The 15,178-nt window shown below is 43.6% G+C and overlaps 2 protein-coding genes across 6 annotated transcripts in view; one reads left to right on the top strand and one right to left on the bottom strand.

The window, feature by feature from the left end:
* The window catches only part of c7h2orf76 (chromosome 7 C2orf76 homolog), a 65,184-nt gene that overhangs the window by 15,914 nt on the left and 34,092 nt on the right, over window positions 1–15,178 (bottom strand). The window contains exon 1 of one of the 5 annotated variants that reach the window (XM_020519980.2): window positions 7,276–7,688. The exons of 2 other annotated variants lie outside the window; for them this stretch is intronic. The gene's annotated coding sequence lies outside the window, so the exon portion shown is untranslated. Of the gene's footprint in view, window positions 1–2,389; window positions 2,528–7,275; window positions 7,689–15,178 lie in introns of those variants that run through there. 2 more of the 5 variants (XM_020519979.2, XM_020519978.2) reach the window with 2 other exon arrangements.
* On the top strand, window positions 7,881–13,633 carry dbi (diazepam binding inhibitor (GABA receptor modulator, acyl-CoA binding protein)). Its single transcript, XM_020519974.2, has 4 exons — window positions 7,881–8,014; window positions 12,303–12,420; window positions 12,504–12,566; window positions 13,292–13,633. Exons 1-4 carry the CDS (start codon window positions 8,006–8,008, stop codon window positions 13,366–13,368), a joined length of 267 nt encoding a protein of 88 aa, XP_020375563.1. The 5' UTR covers window positions 7,881–8,005; the 3' UTR covers window positions 13,369–13,633.

Genomic DNA, 15,178 nt, shown 5'->3' with positions numbered 1-15,178 from the left:
TTTGTTTTATTTTAGCACAGATTGATGCTTGGCTAAAGAGAAAACAGGAGTGTAGGAATAAATATTTACATTTTCAAGTTGATGGATCGTAAATGAACAGGTTAAGTACTCAGGCCTTAGCTTTTTATAATCTATATTAATAAATTAGATGAGGGGAATAAGCATGATGTATCCAAGTATAGTATATAACTCAGATTCCCTTTTTCAGTTCCTCAGAAGGAACACCAGTCGAAACAAGTAAAGTGGCCATAAATTGAATCAGATAGTAGGAACTGCAGATGCTGGAGAATCCGAGACAACAAGGTGTACGGCTGGATGAACACAGCAGGCCAAGCAGCATCATAGGAGCAGAAAGGCTGACGTTTCGGGCCTAGACCCTTCATCAGAAATGGGGGAGGGGAAAGGGGTTCTGAAATAAATAGGGAGAGAGGGGGAGGTGGATAGAGGAGAGGAAACAGACAGGTCGAAGAGGCAGGGATGGAGCCAGTAAAGGTGAGTGTAGGTGGGGAGTTAGGGATGGGATAGGTCTGTCCAGGGAGCGGGATGAGGTTAGCAGGTAGGAGATGGGGGTGCGGCTTCAGGTGGGAGGAGGGGATAGGTGGAAGGACGAACAGGTTAGGGAGGCGGGGACAAGCTGGACTGGTTTTGGGATGCGGTAGGGGGAAGGGGAGATTTTGAAGCTTGTGAAATCCGTGACTCCCTTGTACGCTCCACGCTCCACGCTCCCCTCCAGCCCCACCGCACCCGGCACTTTTCCCTGCAACCGCAGGAAGTGCTATACCTGCCCCCATACCTCTTCCCTCACCCCCATCCCAGGCCCCAACAAGACTTTCCACATCAAGCAGATGTTCACCTGCACATCTGCCAATGTGGTATACTGCATCCGCTGTACCCGTTGTGGCCTCCTCTACATCGGGGAAACCAAGCAGAGGCTCGGGGACCGCTTTGCAGAACACCTACGCTTGGTTCGCAATAAACAACTGCACCTCCAGTCGGGAACCATTTCAACTCCCCCTCCCATTCCTCAGACGACATGTCCATCCTGGGCCTCCTGCAGTCCCACAACAATGCCACCCGAAGGTTGCAGGAACAGCAACTCATATTCCGCTTGGGAACCCTGCAGCCCAATGGTATCAATGTGGATTTCACAAGCTTCAAAATCTCCCCTCCCCCTACCGCATCCCAAAACCTGTCCATCCTCCCTGGACTGACCTATCCCCTCCCTAACTCCCCACCTACACTCACCTTTACTGGCTCCATCCCCGCCTCTTCGACCTGTCTGTTTCCTCTCCACCTCCCCTCTCTCCCTATTTATTTCAGAACCTCCTTCCCCTCCCCCATTTCTGATGAAGGGTCTAGGCCCGAAATGTCAGCCTTTCTGCTCCTATGATGCTGCTTGGCCTGCTGTGATCATCCAGCTCTGCACCTTGTTGTCTTGGCCATAAATTGATCCAGTTTCTTCTATTCCAAGTTGCAAGCGCCTCCATGCACACCCTTCCAAAAAACAAAAATTACTTTCTGCAGGCATAAACAACTCAGACAAGTGCTTCCACCTTCCCACGACCCATTTTCTTCCTACTTCAGCAAGAAGTGCTTTAAGAAAAATGTCATGTCAAACTGCAGGGCACTGCACCGACTAAGACAAAATCTGCAGCTCTACCTCACACACACACACACACAAACACAAACAAACTTAAATTCAGCTGAAATTCATCAGAAACCCAAGAATAAATGGGGAAAAAGTGAAATCTGCAATATTAGAAATATTTTTGAAGAAACTATTATGAGGACACCAGGACATTTAGCTTAAAACTGAGCCTGCCCTAGCAAAACCTGGGTGCCCCATTCATCCCACGTTGATGGAACCCAAAGTACACAGCTCAATTTACCTGACTTTTTCAATAACATTACTCAATAAGTCGAACTGAAAGACCACATCCTCATGAGGATATGGTTTCAGTCAGCAACTCGCCATCACCATTTCACTTGCTGGTTATCTATCGCAGATGGCTCTCCAGATGGTTTCGCTGCTTGAAAAAAAAACAAGGCCGAGACTACAGCAGGGATCAAACATTTCACATCCTGGAGAGGAAATATTGGCCAAAACCAGGAATCCTGCTCCTAATTCCTAAGCAGTGAATGAATGTCACTCAGGGGGACGAGCTGCGACGCTGATTCTCAACCTCTTTTTCACAAACGTCCTCTGACTTCTTCCCAATACTGACCCCCTCCTTCCTCCCAATCCTGTTCCCTGAAATCAACCATTTATGAAAACAGCTGCAGACCAGAGCGGGAAACGGGAGGAGGCAGTAAAATAACATGATCCCCACATATATATATGCTTTACATACACACAAACTTTCTCTTTTTGAGTTTAATTCTGTTATACCTTGTCTGGCTCCCCAACACGCACTAAGCCCCACCGCCATCAGTAATTACCTTCAACACCTGCGCACTCGCGTGCGATCCAAATCCCGCGAGATTTACTCTGCCCCCACCCTTCTGTGTGAACACCCCGAAGTCGTTTACCGCACCCCTTCTAATAACTGCACAATCTCCACTTTACCGTAATATTCCCATTACATTGTGTATGCCACAACACCATAAGGTGGATTGCCCCAATGTCCTCAAACAAAACAGAACTCACAGAAAGTGCTCCTATTACTAGCGACTATTAATTCAGCACAAGATTTTTTTATGAACTTATTGTTGCTTTCATCAATCTTTCGAACACGACACGTTAGGTAAAACTCCTCCCTTTTTTCACTAATATTTCTGCCTATTACTTCAGATCAATCCCAGTTGGTTATTAATTTCCTGCTGACATAAATATGTCCTTCCTATCCGCTCAATTTAGAACTCTCATAATTTTATATGCATTTATTTTGAAGAAAACAACCTGAGACAATCCAATATTCTTTCATCATTAAAAGTTTTCAATGACAAAGTCACTTTAAATCTTCTCGGTATCCCATCAATTGTGATCAAATCTTCCCTGTGATGGGGAGGCCAAGTATCCAAGCCTAACTAGTGTTTTATACAGTTCTAACTTAGTTTCTTATATTTCAATCATTGACTGATACAGGAATTATTTTGCATCATTCTTGATCACCTTACCTAACTGTCCTGCTAATGTCAGGGATCTGTGGATGGCCTCCTTGACCTGTCCATCTTCTCTCCATCTATCTGCTCCTTTATCCACCTTCCATCTTCGCCTCCCCCTCTCTCTACTTATTTGAGTGCCCTTCCCCTCTCCCATTTCTGAAGAAGGGTCCAGACCGAAATGTCAGCTTTCCTGCTCCTCTGATGCTGCCTGGCCTGCTGTGTTCATCCAGCTCTACAGCTTGTTATGTCAGATTCTCCAGCATTGACAGTTCCTACTATCTCTGTCAATGGAAGGAAGGCTGTTTTTCATGATGGATTGGACAGTGTTCACAACTTTCTACAATTTCTTGTGGTCTTGGGCAAAGCAGTTGTCATACAAAGCTGTGATGCATCCAGATAGGGTGTTTTCTATGGTGCATTTATAAAAATCAGTAGGTCATGTGGACTTGCCAAATTTCCTTAGTCTTCTGAGAGAGTGAAGGTATTGGTGTGCTTTCTTAACTGTAGCAATGACATAGATGGACCAGGATAAATCATTGGTGGAATTTACTCCTATGAGTTAGAAGCTCTCAACCACATCCATATCAGCACCATCAATACAGACAGGGGTGAGTACTCCAGTCCCTTTCTGAAGGTGATGACCAGGTCTTTTGTTTTGCTGACATTGAGGGAGAGATTGTTGTCTTTACAACATGCCACTAAGCTGTCTCTTTCTTGTACCCTGTCTTGTCATTGTTTGAGATGCCACCCACTATGGTGGTATCATCAGCAAATGTGTATATGTAATTTGTAATTAGTTCCTCTTGTAGTAGGAGTTTAGGACAGTTCAAGTAAGCCAGTTTCCCCAGCAGATATGTCTAGTTTGTGCAATTTCCATTCCAGGGGAATTTGGATATAAATCTGCAAGTTATTAGAAGTTTAGGCTTTTAGATTTGTGAAGAGTTCATGACAGTAGATTCAATTAGGAATCGTCAAATTGTCTCCACAGTTCACGGAAAAGAACTTGGAAGAAATTATTAGAAATCTAACGATGTGAAACAGGGGTGTAATATCTCTGGACTTATGTCTCTGTAGCTGATGGTATTGGGAATCAGGTTGTGACTTTGATGTTTGTATTCAGATATTTCTAATTGTAATGGCTTTGTTTTCGTCTTCTTTCTTTTGAGTTCTCAGCTGTCTTGTATGAACATGCTACACTGATCAACCACCTTAATTAAATAAGCAAATTAAACATCTGATCTATCAAACCAGGTTTAATTCTGGGATTGATTTGTCCAGAAATACTGTCATTTGGATCATAACAAATGCCAATTTTTAAACACCACTGCATTTATGTCTAAAGCTTTTGCATCGACCTAGGCACTGGAAAAGACAATGGCAGAAACACCCCTGTCGACCCTGCAAAGTCCTCCTCACTAATATCTGGGGGTTAATGCCAAAATTGGGAGAGCTGTCTCACATACTAGTTAAGCAACAGCCTGACATAGTCATACTCACAGAATCGTAGCTTACAGACAATGACCCAGATACCACCACCACCATCCCTGGATATGTCCTGTCCCACTGGCAGGACAGACCCAGCAGAGGTGGCAGCAAAGTGGTATACAATCGGGAGGGTGTTGCTCTAGGAGTCCTCAACATTGACTCCGGATCCCATGAAGTCTTATGGCTTCAGGTTAAACATGGGCAAGGAAAGCTCCTGCTGATTACCACATACCATCCTCCCTCAGCTGATGAATCAGTACTCCTCAATGTTGAACAACACTTGGAGGAAGCACTGAGGATGGCAAGGGTACAAAATCTACTCTGGGTGAGGGATTTCAATGTTCACCACCAAGAGTGGCTCGGCAGCAGTACTACTGATCGAGCTGGTTGGGTCCTAAAGGACATAGCTAGACAGGGTCTGCAACAAGTGGTGAGGGAACCAACGAGAAAGAAAAATATCCCACCTTCACATTGAGAACAACCTCCACTGTGTTGCGTGGCACTATCACCGTGCTAAATGGAACGACTTTGCACAGATCTAGCAACACAAGACTGGGCATCCATGAGGTGCTGTGGGCCATCAACAGCTGCAGAATTGTACTCCAGCACAATCTGTAACCTCATGGCCTGGGATATCCCCCACTCAACCATTACCACCAAGCCAGGGGGTCAACCCTGGTTCAATGGTGAGTGCAGGAGGGCATGCCAGGAACAGCACCAGGCATACCTGAAGATGAGGTATCAACCTGGTGAAGCCACCAAACAGGACTACTTGCACACCAAACATTGAAAGCAGCAAGTGATAGACAGAGCTAAGCAATCCCACAACCAATGGGAATCAGACCTAAGCTCGACAGTCCCGCCACATCAGGTCGTGAATTGTGGTGGACAATTAAACAACTCAGTGGAGGAAGAGGCTCTACATATATCCCCATCCTCAATGATGGAAGAGACCAGCACGTCAGTGCAAAAGATAAGGCAGAAGTATTTGCAGCCATCTTCAGCCAGAAGTGCCGAGTGGATAATCCATCTCGGCCTCCTCCAGTGGTCCCCAGCATTACAGATACCAGTCTTCAGCCAATTTGATTCACTCCACGTGATATCAATAAACGGTAGGAGACACTGGATACTGCAAAGGCTACGGGCCCTGACAACATTCCGGCAATAATACTGAAGACTTGTACTCCAGAACTTGCCGCTCTCCTAGCCAAACTGTTCCAGTACAGTTACAACACTGGTATCTACCTGGCAATGTGGAAAATTTCCCGAGTATGTCCTGTACACAAAAAGCATGACAAATCCAACCCGGCCAATTACCGCCCCATCAGTCTACTCTTGATCATCAGTAAAGTGATGGTAGGTGACATCAACAGTGCTATCAAGCAGCACCTGCTCAGAAATAACCTGCTCAGTGACACCCAGTTTGGGTTCCACCAAGGCCACTCAGCTCCTGATCTCATTACAGCCTTGGTTCAAACTTGGAAGAGCTGAATTCCAGAGGTGAGGTGAGAGTGACAGCCCTTGATATCAAGGCTGCATTCAACTCAGTGTGGCATCAACGAGCCTGAGCAAAACAGGAATCAATGGGCATCAGGGGGCCAACTCTCCGGTGGTTGGAGTCATACCTGACACATAGGAAGATGGTCATGGTTGTGGGAGGTCAATCATCTCAGCTCCAGGACATCTCTGCAGGAGTTCCTCAGGGTAGTGTCCCAGGCTCAACCATCTTCAGCTGCTTCATCAATGACCTTCCGTCTATCGTAAGGTCAGAAGTGGGGATGTTCACCGATGATTGCACAATGTTCAGTACCATTCGTGACTCCTCAGATACTGAAGCAGTCCATGTTCACATGCAACAAGATCTGGACAATATGCAATTTTGGGCTGACAAGTGGCAAGTGACATTCGCACCACACAAATGCCAGACTATAACCATCACCGATAAGAGACAATCTAACCACCGTCCCTTGACATTCAATGGTGTTACCATCACTGAATCCCCCACTATCAACATCCTGGGGGCTACTATTGACCAGAAACTCAACTGGAGTCACCACATTAACACAGTGGCTGCAAGAGCAGGCCAGAAGCTAGGAATACTGCATTGAGTAACTCACCTCCTGACTCCTCAAAGCCTGTCCGCCATCTACAAGGCACAAGTCAGGAGCTTCATGGAATACTGCCCACTTGCCTGGATGAGTGCAGCCCAAACAACACTCAAGAAGCTCGACACCATTCAGGACAAAGCAGCCGCTTGACTGGCACTACATCCACAAGCATTCACTCCCTCCACAACCGATGCTCAGTAGCAGCAGATGCTCTGCAGGAATTCACCAAAGATCCTCAGACAGCACCTTCCAAACCCACGACCACTTCCATCTAGAAGGACAAGGGCATCAGACATATGGGAACACCACCACCTTCAAGTTCCCCTCCAAGTCACTCACCATCCTGACTTGGAAATATATCGCCATTCCTTCATTGTCGCTGGGTCAAAATGTTGGAATTTCCTCCCTAATTGCATTGTGAGTTTAACCCACAGCAAGAGGACTGCAGCGATTCAAGAAAGCAGCTCACCACCACCTTCTCAAGGGCGACAACGGACAGGCAACAAATGCTGGCCAGCCAGCGACGCCTACATCCCACAAAAAAAACAAGAAAATATACTATAATAACCACATTTACCTGTTCCAGAATACTGGTTTCAAAGATTGAATGAAGGTTGCAACATCTCACCCTTTTATAGATGTGGCACATGCATTCATTCAGGGTGCAAAAATTAAAAGCAGCCTGGACGACGATGTAGTCCCTTAAAATTCAATTTGACACAACTCATGTTGCAACAGCATCACTGTGAGCCAGGCCTGGAAGCAAAGACAGGAAGTGGAGCATGTGCATGAACGACCACTACAGGAAATTTCCATGCAGTGAAATAGAATGAGAGGAAATTCCTGTAAGATGGACTCAAGCTGTGCCTCCTTCCCTAGGAGGTTTTGTGCAGTATTTCAACTTGGTGATGGGTGTTGCTCCAATGAATTTAGATGCTCCTCATCAGGTCAGCATGAATCACGCTATCAGTAACAAATTCTGATCTCGCGGACAGAAGGGAAGGGGCGTGGCCCGTTGGTTTGGTGGGAAGGGCGGGACATTTGGAATGGGCGCGGCAAGTCTATCCAATTGGAGTGGGCATGGTCCGGATGGAAGGGGAGGGGCTAGGGCACGCTCCCGACGTGGAATGGGCGGGACCAGGTTGGCACCGCGGCGGTGGAGGTTACGTCTGTAAGCACGCGTGCTGCCCCTCTCGGTCCGCCAATCAGAGGACGCGGTGTGGCGGTGAGCGCACCCGGGCTCGGCGCCGGCGCACATTGTGTTGAGAGCGCGCAGTTGGAGTGGCGGCTTTGCGTGAGCAGCAGTAATGGCACAGGTAAAAGAAGCGGCGGGTAGACTCCGGCCGGCCTCCAATGGTGGAGATAGTTGTGCGATTATAAAATCTGATGGGTCATACGGTTGTGCGGTCTAACCTGGCTGGCTCCCAGCCTGCGGGTGGAGGGAGTGAAGCGGCAGTTTCTGGGCCAGCTCTGATTGAGAGTTTCACGCCCTGTACTCGTGCTCGCTATGTATCACGGTTCTCCCACTGCTGCTAATCACTGAGCCTGCTATCCTCGGACAAAACCTGCATCAGCCTCAGTACCCCTGGCGACTCTGATATCTGATATGATCTTATTGAATGGCGGAGCAGGCTCGAAGGGCCAGATGGCCTACTCCTGCTCCTAGTTCTTGTGTTCTTATCCCCGTTTGCTGTTCAAAGTATATGTGGGTTTTTAAAAGGTAGGGAATTTTCGGCGCCCTCGAATGAATGGGCTCGTCTCTCTTTAAATGATCCCCATTGCGGATGGCAAAGCCAATACTTAGATCCCATCGGGATGTCTGCAAATTGGAGAATCAAAATAGGCATCTCAATACAGGGATTAATTCACAATAAAATTCACGTTACGGGTTCCTCTAACAGTAAGCAGAATTCCTTTATTGGAAAAATGTGATATTAAGCGATTAGTGGAAAGGTGCATCGAAATGCCTTAAAATGAAATGAACCTTAACTTTAGAGCGGACTTTTTTTTTAATTGTTGCGAAAAAGATCCTTGTCATTTAACAGCGGACGTTTATTATTGGCCCAGGTACCATAGCGTACTATCCCCCACACCGAACACAGTCATAAACGGAAATGCATCGGCCACACTGCTAAATATAAATGAATATGCAGAATTATAGACGACTCCTTTAATGTTATTACCATAAAGTTATTTTGAGGTGACAGAGTCATAGAGGTCTACAGTGCAGGAAAAGACCCTTTGGCCTATCAAGTTTGTAACAGTGAAAAACAACCACCTAACTATTCAACTCCCATTTTCCAATACTATGCTCACAGTCTTGTATGCCTTTACATCACAAGTGTATGCCTAAATACTACTAAAATGTTATGAAGGCTTATGCCTCTACCATCCTTACAGGCAGAGTTCCAGATTCCCATCACCCTCTGGGTGAAAAGATTTTCCTCTCAATTCCTCTGAAGCTCCTGATCCTTAGCTTCAAATCTGTGTCCCTGTTCATTGATCCCAAGGGAGTAGGTTGTTTCTTGTCTACCCTGTTTATGCCCCTCAATTTTATAAATCTCAATCATATCTCCCTAGAGGGATGAGAAAGTTGAAACATGTAAAATTCTTAAAGGGCTTGGCATCGTAGCAGCTCAGTAAATGTTTCCCTCACATTGGGAATCTAGAAGATGGGAGTACTGTCTCAGTAAGTAGTTGGCAAATTATTTTGAAAAGTTTGTTCGCTAGAGGTTGAGTGTCTTTGGAATTATCTACCCTGAAGGATTTTAGATGGTCACATTTTCAGTATGTTCAAGACAGAGGTTGATTATATGTTTGGGTAGAAAGGGACATTGAGATGTTGGTGTTCAGTCATAAATAGTGCTGTCAGCAACTACTAACAACATCTTACCTCGCAACTTTAATGTACTGAAACATCCAAAAGTCGCATTTTGACAGAAACTTTACAGAAGAAAATGAAACCAAGACAAATGCTAGGTAAAGGGATCACGAATTATATCAGAGTTTTAAAAAGCCTTTTAGAAGTCTAAAGTGAGGTAGAAAGGTAGTGGAGTATAAGGAAAATTTACATGGAATACAGTTATGGAGGATAAAAGGGGAGTGAATTCATGAGGGACAACATCAAGTTGAGTTCAAGGTAAAAATTGTTGAAAACAAAATGTAATTTGGAGCAGAGGTGGAGGAAGGAATTGTTAAAGAGATCTCGGTGATAGCATTTATACTGTACTTGGCAGGGCGGTACTGAATGATGATTTTTGAGAGAGTTGAGAATAAGCAGATGTGTTAAGAAAGAGATAATGTTACAGGACCTGTGGATAAAGCCAAGATGTGATCTTGTCATAAGCACTGAACTGCTGCTGCCTCAGTTTTGACGGGATACTTGATGGGAGATGTAGCTTGCTAAGGAGGTTTCATTGGGTGTCATCACTCAAGCAGTTTCTGTTAAAATAGTAATGTCAATGTGATCATCCACAATAAGTTGGTGGATGGCAGGGCCCTTATCACAAGTGAAAGGGCATTCTGGAAGGAAATGTGTGGAACTGTGCTGACAGCTGATCTGCTAGCAGTGTCCATAAAGTCAGCAGTAGTTGGTGAGAGCTCCCAGTTGGTCAGAAGGTTGAGAGTGGATGAAGCAATTAAACATAGAAACATAGAAGGTAGGAGCAGGAGGAGGCCATTCAGCCCTTTGAGCCTACTCTGCCATTCTTCGGAATCATGGCTGATTGTCCAACTCAATAGCCTAATTCTGCTTTCTCCCCATAACCTTTCATCCCATTCGCCCCCAAATGTCTCTTGAGTACAGTCAATGTTTTGGCATCAACTACTTCCTGTGGTAACAAAGTCCACAGGCTCACCACTGCTTGGGTGAGAAACGTCTCCTCATCTCCTTCCTAAATTGTCTACCCCGAATCCTCATACTGTGACTCCTGGTTCTGGACACACACACCATTGGGAACATCCTGCCTGCATCTACCCTATCCAGTCCTGTTAGAATTTTATAAGTCTCCATGAGAACCATCCCCCTCCCTCATTCGTCTGAACTCTAATGAAAACAATCCCAACCTAGTTAATCTCTCCTCATACGTCAGACCCGGAATCAGCCTGCTAAACCTTCGCTGCACTCACTTGAGAGCAAGAGCATCCTTCCTCAGAAAAGGAGACCAAAACACAATATTCTAGGTGTGGCCTCACCAAGGCCCTGTTTCACTGCAACAACACATTCCTTCTCCTGTACTTGAAACCTCTCACAATGAAGGCCAACATACCATTTGCCTTCTTTACCGCCTGCTGCACCTGCATGCTTACCTTCAGCGACTGGTGCACAAGGACACCCAGGTCCTGCTGCACGCTCCCCTCTCCCAATTTACAGCCACTCAGGCAGTAATCTGCCGCCTTGTTTTTACTTCCGAAGTGAATAACCTCACATTTATCCAAATTATACTGCATCTGCCATTAATTTGGTCACTCACCCAACCTGTCAAGATCATGCTGAAGGATCTCTGCATCCTGGTCACAGTTCACCCTCTCACCCAACTTGATATTATCTGCAAACTTGGAGATGTTACATTTTGTTCCCTCATCCAATTCATTAATATATATTGTGAGGTTGCTGCTCAAAATGATCCAGCATCTTCAATAGATGCAAAAAAAAGGAGGGAAGCTATAAACTTATTTGCCTGTGAGAGAGAGCAGGAATGCTTAGGAATACCCAAAGCTTGTGGTAAGGAAATGGGAGGGAAGATTACTTGAGTGTGCAGTCATGAATGGAGCATGAAGGATAAAGAGAAAAGAGGTTGAGAGTCTGATGCTTTACAAGATATTATCGTTAACAAGTTAGTATTTCTCAGCTTAATCACAAATCAATTTCCTTTGAAGAGAAGTTAAAACATATCTGAATCCCACATCACAAAATCTATTTCAATATTGTTGCTTGTGATTCACTGAGCTAACTGCCAAATGAGAACTGATTATAATTTTTATTAAAACCTCTAATCTTTACTTTGTTCAGTTACCATCTTTATCAATTGAATATTGTGAAGGAGTTGCATTTGATAATCCGGTTATGACTTCAGTCACCCACTACAAGGAACTGAGATGAAAGAGCAAAATAATTACATGAAGCGTATTTCTTATAAGAGCCGAGGGCTGAAAGTCGCCAAGCTACTAAATTACTGACTAGATGCTTCAGAGTTTTCTTGTTTCCCGTTTCTGCAGCAGACGTAACTCGGAATTAAAAATGCTCAAAGTGTTCTTAGAATGAGCTGGCTACAAATGTGCAACAATGGAGAAAGGAGGGATGAGACCCAGCTTGTTATTGGTCTCTAAATAGATTATATTAATAATGTATTTCCTGTAATTGTATTCATTACAGAGATATGATTACTTGCTTGGGTTTGATCTCTTCAAAAGGGGATAATTATTAGAAACAAAAACAGAAGTTGCTGGAAAAACTCAGCAGGTCTGGCAGCATCTGTGAAGAGAAATCAGAGTTGACATTTCAGGTCCAGTGACCCTTCCTTGGAACAAATATGTTGGACAGGACTTCAGTTGACAATCATATCTTTATAATTGTTATCATCTGAATTCTTCTTTCTATTTTAGGGTGATTTTGAAAGGGCAGCAGAAGAGGTTAAACAACTCAAATCACAACCATCTGATGATGAAATGTTGACTGTCTACAGTCTATACAAACAGGCAACTGTTGGAGATGTGAATACAGGTTTGTTAATGATAAAGCTCAGTACTAATATCACTTGGAGTTGAACTGCGATTCGTCTATTAAAATAACTTTTATTTTCCCAGATCGTCCTGGCATATTTGATCTTAAAGGAAAGGCCAAGTGGGATGCATGGAATGCACGTAAAGGTTTGTGCAAAAATTCTTAAATAAATTTGTTTCTATAGATATAAACTTCTATAAAGTATAAATTATACGAAAATGAAGTTTTCTAATTAACCAACATAAGTATGTACAGCAACTAGAAAGGGTTTGAAGTAGTCTGTCAATTATGCCATGTCAGATGAAGCATGTTCTCTTCATGTTGTACTACTCATAATCCATATTAATTATTTTCATAAATAGCTACTGTCTATCATTTATCTATAAAGCAATAACATGAGCTTTCTTTTTCATCTGAAATTTGGCTTGACTTCTGACTATCAAGAGTCACTAGTAAAATTTGAGATTGTGAGAAATTAAATATGTCCTGTAAATGTCAAATGATAGTTCAAAGTTTTTGGATTCATGTCTGCTATACTTTGTTAGCTGATCCCATGTAACCTACTATTATGGCAGCTCTTATTAAAGAGGAAGAGAACTTAAAATAAGTACAAGCATTATAGCCTAGAATTCATAATCTAAATCTAGATACCCCATTTCGGGAAAAGGTTTGACCGTTTTTATGTAAAAGTGCAGCATCGTGTAAAAATGCTGATATTTTGATTGAGTTTTCTGCAGCTGTTTTTGAAGTTTTTATTAGCAGAATTGTATTAATTAAATTATGAAGTGTTTTCATTTATGAACTAAAAACTTGCTTGTAAATGATTTTAAAGATTGCAGACAATTTTTAAAAATGTTGTTGATCTAAATAGGAACAAGTAAAGAAGAGGCAATGGCGATGTACATCTCAAAAGTTAAAGAGCTGAAGGAAAAGTATGGCATGAATTAAAATCTAACCTTTTAAAAATGGCTTGATCTTCAGTCTGCAACTGTAGAAAAATGCACTGACTAATTTGATTTGTCATAATTCATAAGAGGAGATAATATTTTATATAACAAACTGCCTTAATGGTAGTTACATTTGTGATTAATTTTTCTATTAAAGGTATGGTAATTTGTATCACTTATTAACATTTAATCATATTTCTGAATTCATTATTGGCTTTACTGTAAACTTTATAAGAAAAATAAAATGATAGCAGCTGTCCAATTAACTACTCATTTGTGCCTTGTTGTTTTGATTATGCAATACCTCAAAAATAAAATTGCAAACTTTTGAGTTCTGCCTGACTGCCCAGGCAAAAGTTTCAGCTCAACTGCAAGAGTGTTCTACGGTATCATATTTTCATCTACGGTTGACTTCTAAGCCTTGTAGAATGGGATGACTAACCCTCTGGTAACTACAGAAACTCTGAAAACTGAATGCCCTTACCTAAAGCGTATTTGTTCTGTAGTGAGGTAAGTAGTTATGAGATGATGAAATGTCCTCTGAGTAGTTTTGTTCTGATTTTCAATTATTTCTCTTACAGTGACTGAGCTACAATATGACCTCTTCTCACCAGCAACTGGTACTTTGCAGTTTTGAAAATTTGTCATGTGACTCTAGACAGAAAGGGATGATTTTAACCTCAGCAGGTCTGACAGCATCTGTGAAGGAAAAAACAGTTGGGTCCAGTGATCCTTCCTCAGAACTGATGGTAGCTGGGAAAACGTCACTTTATATTGCAGAAAAAAGGGGAGGGGGAGGAGGTAGAGAGTAAACGATAGGATAGAGCCTAAAGAGAGAGAAGAGCAGTTGGACAGACAAAGAGTTGATAACGATCAGGCTGGGAGGGTGAATAGTTGTTAATGGGGACTATTAGTGACTAATAACAGGTAGTGTGTAATGACAGGCTATGTGGTAACAAGGTCTGGTGTGTGGGCTAAGGGGCTGGGACATGGGAGAGTTTAGGCCCTAAAATTATTGAACTTGATTTAGAGTAGATTTGTAGGTCGTGGACGTTGAGGTTGTTCATTGCTTTTCCACAGACATTGCATTACTTGCTAGGTAACATCATCAGTGCAGCCTCCAATGAAGTGCCGTTGTGTTTTTCCACCTGCTATTTGAACTGTGGAGTCCATTGAGCTGGATTACCTCACTTCTGGTTTTCCTTCACAGTGGAGTGGAGATGGGGTCGGGCTGTATGTGCTTTCTTCGACTGGGACAACACCAAGATCCTGGGACAAGCACAGGAGTTCCTAGAAGCACGGTACTCCATGAAGAAAGTCATCAACAAACATATAGAGCTCGACCCCACATATACTCCACCACGAAGGAAAACTGGAAGTGAAATAATCCAGCTCAATGGACTCCAAAGTTCAAACAGCAGGCGGGAAAACACAACGGCGCTTCATCGGAGGCTGCACTGATGATGTTATCCAGCAGGGTAATGAAATGTCTGCGGAAAAACAACAAACCAGCTTGGCGAGCCAACCAACCACAATATTGAACTTGATGTTGAGTCCAGAGGGCTGCAGGGTCCCCGAGTAGAAAATGAGGTGTTGTTCTTCCAGCTTGTGTTGAGCTTCGCTAGAACACTGCAGCAGGCCAGAGACAGACATGTTGGCCAGGGACAGAAACAAAGTTGCTGGAAAAGCTCAGCAGGTCTGGCAGCAGCTGTGAAGGAGAAAACAGAGTTAAAGTTTCGGGTCTGGTGCGGAAGGGTCACCTTTAAAACGTTATCTCTGTTTTCTCCTTCACAGATGCTGCCAGACCTGCT

The sequence above is a fragment of the Rhincodon typus genome, chromosome 7, assembly GCF_021869965.1.
Source record: "Rhincodon typus isolate 14 chromosome 7, sRhiTyp1.1, whole genome shotgun sequence".
Classification (NCBI taxonomy): Eukaryota; Metazoa; Chordata; class Chondrichthyes; order Orectolobiformes; family Rhincodontidae; genus Rhincodon; species Rhincodon typus.
This window is presented reverse-complemented; position numbering and strand designations above follow the sequence as displayed.